Source organism: Cyrtonyx montezumae, unplaced genomic scaffold (genome assembly GCF_038088225.1).
Source record: "Cyrtonyx montezumae isolate F1298 unplaced genomic scaffold, pur_monq_1.0 scaffold_8, whole genome shotgun sequence".
NCBI classification, from domain to species: Eukaryota; Metazoa; Chordata; class Aves; order Galliformes; family Odontophoridae; genus Cyrtonyx; species Cyrtonyx montezumae.
In genome coordinates, this window is record NW_027072089.1 from 110278164 (window position 1) to 110290464 (window position 12301).

General features: G+C 39.1%; 1 protein-coding gene across 1 annotated transcript in view; it reads left to right on the forward strand.

The window, feature by feature from the left end:
* SCRN1 (secernin 1) overlaps window positions 1–12301 on the forward strand; it is a 30928-nt gene that overhangs the window by 2414 nt on the left and 16213 nt on the right. The window contains exon 2 of the mRNA XM_065753585.1: window positions 4348–4507. Within this exon, the coding sequence (XP_065609657.1) occupies window positions 4349–4507 (159 nt within the window). The 5' untranslated portion in view covers window position 4348. The remainder of the gene's footprint in view (window positions 1–4347; window positions 4508–12301) is intronic.

The window sequence follows — 12301 nt, forward strand, 5'->3', positions numbered from 1 at the left end:
ATCATCCCAAATTTTCCCCACATACAGCAAGAGAAATATTTTCAATTCCTTTCAGGCCTATTGTGCATTTGTTCAGTAAAATGACCAAAGGGGGTGTGCTGTGTGAGAAAGCTTTGAAATGCAGCTAGATTTTATGCCTGTGTAGGGAATTGCTATGTCTTATAAGTAATAAAAGTGAAGCTGCTGGAGAAAATGGTTGTCTCAAACCTATGGCTAGAAATTTGAGGTTTTGCTCATATTCTCCAAAATGCAGTAGTTCCTTCTGGTGTAGTTAAAGATATTTCAGGATGTAGTTAGTGCACAAGGAGAACTCACTTGAGAGAGGCTGAAGTTGAGTTTGGTTTGTGAAATTTCAGCTGCTGCTAACTGCTCTTAGATACCTTCTCAGACAGCTAAAGATGCAGACAATCAAAGTTGAGTTACAATTCAATAGGACATAGGACCTTTGAGTGGCAAATTTGTGCTACCATTCTTGCATGGCAAGGAAAGAGTCAAACAATTTGACTAACAATGAAACATCCAAACCATAGGAGCACACTGGTCTGGCACAGTTTTGTGCTTTATATTCAGGAACAGTCTCTGCTTTTCTGATTTCTTAATGAATGCAACCTTCCTCTTTCCTGGTAAGTCAGTCTTTAAAACTGTCCAAATTATCAATTTGAAAAAATAACCTTTCAGTGTCTCCAAAGATGGGAACAATATTATTATTGTGCCTTTCAGATTGCTGTCTTTGTTCTGTGCCTGAAGCTGAATGAATTTTGCTTTTCATTTCTTTTTTTGGAAACATTGCTTTTCTGCGGGATGCAGAGATCACATGTCTCTGTGCATAAAGATGCTAGACTTGATTAGTAATTGAAAGACAAGCTTGTCTCAGGCACAGGAAGCATTTTATTGTGAAGGTTAAGGTATTGGTTCAAAACCAATGGCTAAACTACAGAGTTTTCACAATTGAGACTGACCTTCCCCCTGCCACCCCATTAAGAACATGGGAGTGGTAAGAGGACGTAATGTACAGCACATTTGATATATTCTTTCCTTCCTAATGAGATAGCATTAATCCAAATTTGAGGAATGTTGTTCAGGTGCTGCCTCTGGGTTTTTAATTACAGGAGTTTGCTGGAGATTAGGTGACTTGTTCTCTCTGGTAGCAATGAAAACAGACTTACCAGAATCTTTAAACATTACTGAATAGATCAGAAGTATTAGCACAGCTGGGTTTCTGTTTTATAAGAGCACAAAATACAGTGAGGAGAAGTCATGCTTTTATACACAGAAATAAGCTGTATGTCTTTGTAGAAGCCTTAATATACTCTCTGGAGTTTAGAGGCAGCTCAAAAACCTTTTGGTATATTAATATTAAAGAAAACATTGATGTAATTAACAAGAATGCAGAATGCATTCAGAACTTATCAGCAAAAGTTTAGCAACCTCTGTATTTCTGGTATCCAAAGCACCTGTCCCACACCAACTTTAGTTCCAAGAAACTACAGAAGTGAGAGTGGGGAAAAAATAGTCTATATGATTATTAGAAGTGCTGTGTAGATCTGAGATGAAACTCTAGTGCTAATCCTCTCAGCCTTGTTTTTCTGGGTACAGGTTTGAAAAGATGTTGACTGTCTCTTGGAGATGACAATGAATTATCAAGGACAGTCACCAGCATGCTTGAGAAATGGGACATTAAATGGGACTTTACACTGTACAGCATAATAGTTGTATTAACAAAACTCTTAGAGGCAAATAGAAAATGTTTGAAGAGTGTCTGTGGTAGTGTCTGTGATTGTTTGAAGAGCATCTTGTGCTGGCAATATTGTAAAGGGATGGGAGCATCTCTCTTCTGAGGAGAGACTGAGAGCTGGGACTGCTCAGCCTGAAGAAGAGGAGGCTGAGGGGGATCTCATCAGTGCATATAAATAATTTCAGGGAGGGTGCAAAGATGACAGAGCCTTGCTGTTTTCAGTGGTGCCCAGTGCCAGTATGAGGGGCAGTGGGCACAAAGTGGAACACTGAAGGCAGCATCTGAACATCAGGAAACACTTCTGTACTGTGTGGGTGACTGAGCACTGGCACAAGCTGCCCTGAGGCTGTGGAGTCTTCTTGGAGATCTCCAGGAGCCACCTGGACATGGACCTGGACACGTGCTCAGGTGTCCCTGCTGGAGCAGAGGTTGGACAGATGGACCCAGAGGTGTGTGCCAACCTCAGCAATTCTGTGAAATGCATGAAAATGAGACAACCTGAAGATGAACTAAGGAAAAGGGAAAGAAAGCAGAAAAGTAAATATCTCCTATTAGAAACATAGCTGCTAACAAAGTGCTTCATTTGCATGATGAAGGAAGGTCGGTAGTGTTCTGAACAAACTCGGGTTGTGGGTGTATCTGAGAAACTGCTGTCCTTGTTGTGTTTAAAATTAACCAAGTGAGGTTCTAGGAAAAACTGCTACCCAGCAAAGTGAGTAGACTTAAGTTGTAGCTGACTGCTAACTGCCTTCCCTCTTTAGAAACAGAATTTAAGATCCCAGTGAGGACTTCTAGGATAATTGTGTCTTCAGTACACGACTGTAATGTTTAGCTTGTGGTGTTTAACTGTTATATGCAGCCCACTGTGAAGTATCACGTGTTATGGAGTGTTACAAAATAGTTTACTCCTGTGTTCATGCTTAGTGTTACCAAAATGGCAATTTGTTTTGTTTTGTTTGTTGTTGTTTCAATAACTGTTGGTAAATTTAAAGAAACAAATCAAAACCTTACCAATATAAATGATGCCATTTTATGTCGAGGAGGACTTCAGAATTCTATAGAGCATCAGATGCCTACAGATTTTTAATTATTTTTCCCTAACTACTCAGTCTGGAGGTACATGAAAGTCTACCTGGAACACCTAAAATATTCATTTGCTTCTTTTTAGGGCCATATATTTGGTAGGTAAATAGAAGAACATTGTCTAAGAAAACTTGTACTGTGTATCACTTTATACATCCAGCAGCACAGAAAGGTTACTGTCTTTTAGCTTCCTCAATATGTTTTAAGTAGACCCACTTAGTTTGTGTTCAGAATAGAAAAAATAGGTCTTTTGCTTACTGATATCTACTGTAAGCCTGCAAGTTACTGAAGGTTTTGGCTCATCCTTGACATCAGAAGTCAAATCTAGAGCACTGAACAATGGCTTATCTCAATGTAAATGTGAACTCTTAGGGTTTGCTGGAAATCAGTTAAATTGCTATCACCAACATAGCAAAACAAATGTATGTTCTTGAAATAATTCATGGTTTATACAGAGCAAAATACTAAATTGCTTCACTAGTAATGCAGTTTGGGCAAATCCCAACATGCTGTATTTCAGTTTAATCACAATGCTCCCAACAGGTGAGAATGGCTTTTAAAGTGGGGCTTTGTCTCCGTGTCTGTCTGCAAGATGCCTATGTACAACTCAAAATGTACACTGTGATAAGATCTATGAAACAATCTGAGACATTGAACACTCTACCTTTTACTTCTGGCACATGTCAGAAGGTCCACTGAAAGGAGAAAAATTCAGTTCTAGCAATGTACACAAGACAAGCTACAGTAGTGTTCTAGTCCTGAAACCATTTACATTTTTATTAATGAGTAACTATCATTAAGAGCACCTCAAATGTTTGTGCTGTCATATAGGCATTTTAATATTCATATCAGCCTGCATAAACAGCTAACCTGCAGTCAATTAACTTCAGGTATGAGCAACAATGCAGACAGATCACAGAGGAAATAAAGTGCCATTAGTACTTAAGTCTCTCTAATCTGAGTAAATTAATTGATGGACAGTTGTTGTTATAATTGTGCTATATCTCTGTTCTGTTTCCAGTTACACCATTGTCTTTCCTCAGGAATCCCTTAAACGTGTTCTCTCTATATATATCTCTTTCTCTCTTTATTTTTCTTTTTTAATTTTGAACTGCATGAGAGCAGTGAGAGTGAATTAAAATTCTTCTGTGTCTCTGCACTTGTCTGAGTCAGCAGTATGCAATCTAGGTCATATGTTCCCAAACAGCTCTGATGCAGAATATTTTCTCTCCTTCCATGGGGACTAAGGAGTTTCATTAAGGTACAGTCATCTTGTCTTTTTTCCTCTTCTGTATGCCTTCATGAGGCCTGGGTAAAACGTGTCTGAAAATCACTACAGTTCAATTTACTAAATGCAGATGAGCTTCCTCTGAGCTGACATCATCTTCCACTATCATTACATAATCAATTGACAATTAGAGGAGATATGTCGTCTCTTAGCTGCAACAAATTGTGGTAGAATTAATGATTCTCTAAGGTATGAAATTACAAATTATACAGATACCAGTTTCAACTTTTTTCTTTTTCAGGATGGCTGAAGCTCCTCCAAGTTATTGTTTTGTAGCCTTTCCCCCATGTTCCAGAGATGGGCTGGTGGTGTTTGGAAAGAACTCTGCACGGCCTAGGGATGAAGTACAGGAGGTGGTCTACTTTGCTGCTGCAACTCACGATCCAGGAAGTAAAGTTGAGGTAAGGGTGAACCGTTACATTCCAGCAATGATAAATGAGTATTATCAAAATAATTGAATGATGCTTGTTTTTCTTGTCAGATCATGAAATCCTTGTTCCCTTTGTTCAAACCTCCCTTGAGTAGGGGAAGATAACATCTCTGAAAGTGAAATTTGGATTGTAATATTTTTGTTGTTTAATTGAGGAAATATCTGTGACGTGCACTGTTTCCAGAAGACAGGCTGAATTGTTTACATCTCAGAAAGCTGCACTATGCAGCCTATATGAGAGGAGAAAAATGAAAGGGTAAGCCAGATGTAAAAGGGTTAAGAAGGGGGAAAACAAACTAGGAAGGAGGAGGGGCAAGTGTGTAGTGAAGGTGAAATGAAGAGGCTGAGGCAGCAGAAGGAAAGAGAAGGACTAGTGGGGGTGACCATTTGAGCAGAGGAGCTGCATTCATCCCTCTGGTTGTGCGGAAGGCTGAAGACATGAGGTGGTCTACACCAGGAGGATATCACCAGACTGCAGATCATTTATGGTTATGAGAGTTATTACTTCCCCAGAAGATGTCCAAATGCTCATGTCAGTTTTTTTCTGTCTTTGAAGTGGGACCACTTCCAAATTACAGATAATGTGGTGCTGTTTTGTCTTCGCAGCAGTTAATGTTCTCTTGATTTGTTTTGCTACTCACATTTAATGGTTTAATCTTGGATGTAAAGTAAGCCCTTCCCCCTCTCAAAGAGCACTAACTGCTGCTTACTGCAGTGCTGTGCAAGTCGCACTGCAGTAGACCTGTGCTAGTAACAGATCACAAGTGTGATTTTCAAGGTGTTTTTCCTACCTTCAGAGACAAGTAATGCCTCCTAATTATTTTCATGAAAACTACAACAGATAGAAAGAGCACAATAACTCAATTTGATAGAGTAAATTCTCAGCTACAGAACACTGTTTTTCAGCATAGTCACCAGCATTAGCTGTGTGTTTTCTCCAGCAATGAAGAAGAGCCTCCATACAGTGCTCATAAAGATCTGTGTGGCCATCTGGAACATGACCTGTCTTTCATGTCACTGTTGCCACTGCTGGAATGCAGAACTCACTGTGCTGACATTCACTGTCTCCATAAATGTTCAGCATCTTCAGTGAATGTCAGTGGGTGCAATCTTTTCTGTGTGGAGGAATTTAGTGTTACACCTTTGCTTCATACATACTTCTCTGTCACCCGACATTCTGTCAGGCTGCCCCTCAACTCCATCTGTCACGTGGCAACAACATGTAACGGGATATTGGTGGGAACATTCAACCTCTACTGCCAGACCACCATCATCCACCCCTGAAGTTATGGGCTGACATAATGAAATAGGAGGCAGTGTTTTTGGAGCAGCCCTTGTATGTTAAGTTCAGTCAGTGAATGAGTCTTATCAAATATCAGTGTTAGAGAGTAATTCTCTTTAGATGTTTCTGTTTTTGTAAACTAGTCAATTCAAAGGTATTTCAAAAAGCCCTGTAATAATTAAGTTGGTATGAACTCTGAATGATTGAGTGCAGTAATTAAAGTTCTGCAGTCAAGTTTCAGGCTGCTAGGTTTGATTGATTGATTTTGCTGTTGTATTAACTTCAGGACTCTCATTAATAAGAAGATTGTAATTTCAAGCATGCTAATTCTCCATGACATCAGAAGAGGGATATGATCTTCAGTTTGTGCTAATTAGCCAAAATGTATGTGTATTTCTCCTAATACAGAAACATGTCTAACACTCTGCTTGTCTCATGATAAATGCATACTTATTTATACACCAAACTTGTACAAACCTTTTTTTTTTTTTCCTGTGTACTGTTAGTTGTACACTTACTGAAAAGCTTTGGAGAGCTAGAATTCAGTTGCTTTGTATTTTTAAAGTAGTGGCCATGCAGGACTCTTATCTACCTTTCAAGCAAATTTATTGAGCTGTCAGAGGTAACTAGCTAATGTGGGGAGTACGGAAGAATGTCAAAGCTTCTAGATCTAGTCTTTGACATCATTATTACTTTTTTCTTTAAAACATTTGAAAACTGCCAGCTGTTCATTTACTGGTGATTTGTTTTGGGTTGCTATAGCTTTTCTTCCTCTTGTGTTCGATAAAATTAATTGAACAGGTATGAGAGAGTTAAATGCATGATGTTTTATAAAGTGAAAAGTATGATTAACCTGTTTTATGCTACTGTTTCTCCTAAGCCAGTAATCCTTCATGCCTCTGACAATTTTTTGCTCTTATCCATACATTTTTTTCCCCTAAATAAATGGCTTTTCTCTACTGTACCTTTGTATTGGCTTCTTATGCTAGATGCATGCCTTTTAGTGTCACTGGGCAATGATAATGGGCTTGCTTTTCATTATATTCTACTCCACATGTAAAGTTTTCCAATGTCAATTCCATTTTGAATACTTTTCCATGACTCTGTCACTCATGTTCTGAACTTTTAAGAGGTGGTTTGGAACACACTTACAACATGGGTTGTTTACAAGACTCTCAAAATCCCTGTGTCCTGTTTATCCTGTGCTGCTTGTATTTCTAACTGTGATAATGTACAATATAACAAAAAAAAAGGAATAATTTGTCTAAATTATTACTGTCAAGGAGTCTAGCAGGCCTTGTTATAGCTATCAGCCAGTGTGTGACAGCACCTTAAACATGGAAAGATAGGTGCTCAGTGAATACTGCAAGTCATTTTAAGTGAGATCCCTGTGGCACAATCAACCAGACAATGACCCTGCAGCTAGCTCATCAGCATAATTCCTTCCCTCTATGTCAGCGGGTTCTCAAGACCCCGAACAAAGGGGCTTTTCATTATGGTCTATTCTGTGCATGTGTGTGACAACCTTTCAAACCTTGTTCACTTTTTGCATTGTTATTTTGCAGTGGCAAATGCCAATCATTGCTCGTTGTAGTGTCCAGTATAGCAAACTTGCGTGTGCAGGTTAAAATATTGCTTCTTAAACATAAATAAGGCCCTTTTTGGAATCCCTGCACTAAAAGTAAGTATTTTATCTCTTCCCACTTGTGGATTTTCTTGAGTATTAGTGAGAATTTGTGTTGTACGAGTTTTGAGATGCAAACCTGTTCTACATCTAGGGCAGATTTTACTGACTAAATTTGTCTTGCTTTCTTGTAACCTGTCACTTCACTGTGATTTTCTTTCTCCTGAAGAATTCTTCAGGTGTTAATTTTTTTTGTAACTTAATTTTCTAGATTTTTTTTCACTTTTAGCTGAACCTCCCTTCCATATAATCTGCCCATGATTTGAAAATAGTTATGATTGCTTGCTAGAACACAGGGCTATACAAACTCCTCTATCTTCATAGCATGTGATGTCTTATGGGAGGAATGAAGAAATTACAAAGAATAGTTCACAACAAAGTCTATCTCACTGTGGGATATGCACAGTTTTCTAAAGAATTGGTGTTAAACAGTCTTCTGGGCTTAAAGCCAGCCCTTTGTGGGGTAGGAGGAATTTCATGTTCTCTAAAAGTTTTTGGCACAGTTACGTCTTAAAGATGTGGGGGTTCTTTTTGGTGTGGGGTTTTTGTTTTTGGTGGGGTTTGATTCTGAGCTTTCAGAGAAGTATAGGTTTTTTTTGCTTTGTATGACTATGAGCACTGCAGACAGAAACTCAGCAGAGGTTGACTATGGGGTCTGGTTTGATGTTGCAAGGTGGATATAAAATTTGGGAAGAAGAACTCTGACTGTTTTCAAGTTGGCTTTGCTTTACATGGAGATGCAAAACTCTGCTTTCTGTAACATAATTATCAGACATTCTGCCAGTGCTGTGGGTCAGTTTGGATATACTTGGATTCCCTCTTATGGTGTCTGACTGGGAGATTATCTGTATTATATCTGGGAGTAAGTTCTCTACTGAGAACTCGCTTTTTGGGAAACCTCCGGATCAGATTGGCAGTGCAACACTTGCAGTTGCGTCACTGCAGCTGTGAACTTAAACTTGGGTGTCCCAGTGTGATACCCTCAGGGGTTAGTGCTGTCCATCCATGCTGTCCATCTCCAAGAAACATAGCAATGTCTGTGCCCATGTTAAACATTTAATTTCCTTTATGGAGATGCAAAAGATTGTAGTCTAAAGGGTTACGATTCGGACACGGTGTAGGAAGCTTCTTTTTCTTGCTTTTCAGCTCAGATAGTGAATGTATAAAGCAGTCTATCATGGCATGCAGTCAGACAGCTTAGCTCAACCCACCCTGTTTAAGCTAACCTTTAGACTTCAGAGGGGAAGCACTATGAAGGCAGACAGCAACTGATGAAAGAGAAAGTGGTTGGCTGCCTTCAGCAGGGTCTGTTGCTTGGCTAGTGTAAGCTTTTTCTCTCTTCTGCTCCATTGCAAGCCACTGGCCTTTAAACTAATGTGTTTGACTTTGCTTCATAACACAATGCATGAGCCAGCAGCAGTTCAGAGTTAGAAGTCATAGTCTCTTGGACGTTTCTGCCTTTTCAAAGCTTGTGTTTTGACTGTAGGAGTGTTGCTGCTTTGCTTCCATTCGCCACCAAAGCAGAACTGGTTAGCCTGAGCTATGCATTTGTGTTGGAGGGGCAGAAAAACACTTCTATTCTGTTTTGACTCAGTGTCTGTTTGTGGCAAAGAACATGAGAGTGTTTCAAAGTGGCTAAACATAGAAATTAATTGTAGGTTATCTGTGAATTCCACAAATCTCTTTTTTATGTTGATTTTTTTGTGTGTGTGTGACTTTGTTGAAATCTTTCTTATCAGTTTTAAAAAATGAAGTTAATAAGCTTTGTCCTGTTTTCAGTTTTATTTTTGCTCAGAACCCAAGTGTGTGCTAGATTTGTAACTTATAAAACAAGAGGTGAATTCTTGATTGCTAAATCACCTCTGACATGTAATGGCATCCAAGACTGAAAGCATGCTGGAAATGTGCTGCACTTCTGGTTTGTTTAACTACTTTTACATTTCATTTTCTTGAGTTCTGTTCATAGTGTGGTGTAATGCTGGAGGCTCTCTGGTGGCTTGGTAGAGTAGGTCAGAATGTGTGTACTTCTGTTCTTTGACAGGGGAGCAGTTCAGCTTTTTCTAGCTCTCTTGAGCAGCCATATACTATCTTCCCAGTCCTCCCCTTCACCACGCATGGGAATGCCTAGGATGCCTATCATCTGTAGAACTACCTCCTGCAGCATGCGTACAGTAGAATCTGCACAATGATCTCTTCTCCTAATGAAAGGAGAAGTCTCTTGTGCTTATGACTTCCATATTTGTTTTTGGAATACCTTCAACATATCTGTATGCTGCAGCTAGAGTGGGAGGTGCATTTGTGCTCGGTGCTAAGTTTAGAACTGCCTTGACAAGAGTGTTTTTTTGGTGTTTTTTTTTGATACTGTGAAATAAAGGAAACATTAGTTTTCAGCCTGATCAACTCTTCTTAAAGGTGCTGGCTGCATCTCTTGCACATGAACTCCCTATTCTTTACTTTTAGATTTCCCGTTGGGGATTCACTGTCACAGGACATGGTACATTTACACTGCTTTCAGGACTGGAGTTCTAGCAAGTCGGTGGAGTTTGACACTTATCTCACCAGATGTGTCACTAGTCTTGTGGTTATTAACATTCATACTGTAAGAAAATTCTTAGCATTTGGAAATCCTGATGCTGGTTGCTTCAGGAATTTTGAAGACAGGATTGGTAGCAGGCAGACTCACAGCAGTACCTTCTGCTTGTTGGATTTGTCATTGTTCAGTTTGGCACAGCTCTCATTATGACAGGCTGCTATACCACTGTGCTGGAGGGATTTGCCAGATCAGTGGGGCTCAGGAAAGGGAATAGGGAGGATATGGCTTATGCTTGTTCTTGAAATCTTGTCCTCAGCTGAGTTCCAGGTTCTGGAGATTTAGTAGCTGTAGAGTTTTTCTGTGGTTACTGTAGTCTTCCTGTAATATTTTCTACCACGTCTCAGCTGTTATGAGCGTATGTTCCGATTTGTGTGGAATAGAGTGATTTGCTGTACTGCAAATCCAGCAACTGGTTTTAGCTGACTGAACTTTAAGGTTGGTGTATCTTGGATTGAGGTGGATAGCTTGGTTCCTCTGCTTCTTGCACCTCATTTCTACCTCTGATTACAGTTACAAAGCAAAGGCACTTTCTTTTTTTTTTTTCCAGAAGTCTCTGTATTCTTCCAGCAGAAGCAAGCAACAACTTCTTTCCCCTTCACTGTCTGCTACTGTTGACAATAAAATCTTTATAATGAATAGCAGCTTTGGAAATGTTTGGTTTTGGGATGAAGCCCAAAGTAGTGTTTGATGACAGAGATATCCACCATATAATGGTTTGCAAAGTAAAAATTGCAGCATTTTTCTTAGTGTGTCACTTTTCAGAGCGTTCAACATTTATTTATTTTTTCCTAAAAAATTAAAGCCCCAGTGTGTGCAAGGTTGTATAAGAGGTTATTCAGACAGGGAATGCTTACAGGGGTAGACTTATAGAGTACTGACATCTCCTACATACTGCTTCAGGTTTTTGCTTTCTCCTCCAGAGCTGAGAAGGTTCATGTTCTGTATGGCTCTGCAGGACAGCTTCAATTTGCTGACAAGCTACCCCTATGAGATATAGAGAGACAGAAATTGCCCTCTGTAGGGGTTGAGGTCTTCCTGCCTGCAGACTGCCTCTTGATCTTTGCTTCTGTTACGTCTTTATATGTAAGGTAGGAAGATGCTTGGCCCAGCCCTTCTCATACTGAGGCAGCTCTGTGTTCTCCTTTGCATATCCAAGAGATACAGCTGTTCTTTGTAAGAATAGCTCAGTATAACATGGCTTGATTGGAAGAATAAATGATGAGTAAACTGTGTACTTGTTGGATGGGTCTTAGTTCCTGGCTAATTCCAGATGTTGTTGCATTCCAATGGATTGATTCTGTATCTACCAAATCATAGTCTACTACTGGATAAGCAATATATACCCTAGCTTGGTCAAATGTTAGGGATTTTTCCCTGTCAGAATCATATCACCTAAGCCAAATAGGAAAATTAATCACATGGCTAAAAAGAAAAGGCAAGTATGTCCCTAATCTGTTCTTAGTTCCTAAGAATGGAAGTGTTTCCCTCTTTTTTTTTTTTTTGAGGCATCTGTAAATCATTGTTTTACCTATAATTTTCCTGTTTTCATAGAATGTCAAAAATCTGTGTTCACACATTATTTCTAATGAAGGGAGCAAGCTGATTGCTGGTGTCTTTGTATGGTCATAAAGGACTCTAAAAATGTCATCTCTGATTTAAAAAAGATTTATAATAAAAAAAGGTCTGTTAAACATTTTAATTGCATGCTACACTAGCAATTACCATAAAAATAATTGTTAAAGACAGGAAACTGAAGGTCATGCTGTGTAACTCTTAGAGTAGAAAGCCTGGTTAGGGGAAAAATAGTTTATAATTGCCAGTCTAGGATTAATTAGACTTTAGATTTTGATGTAGATAAATTATGTATTTTTAAGAGAAACAACTTTGATTTCAGAAATCTTTTCTATTCATCCTGTTATGTCTGAACAAATATTCCTGCAAAATGGTGCAACTTACTTCCTGCAGGGAAGGTGTTGCACCCTAGACACTGAGAGCTATCTCATAAATATGGCAGCTTCAGTTTTCTCAAACAAAATATCTGTGGTCCTTGAAGAGCTTGATGTGACCTCAGGAATAAAATGTAAAGCCCATTTCTTTGGTTTGTACAAGCCAATGATCTAATGATGGATCAAGCTTAATTCCATGCTGCCTAGGAAAACAGTGCTTGTTTTTATATCCCAGAGCAAGAGAAAAGTAATTATATGTG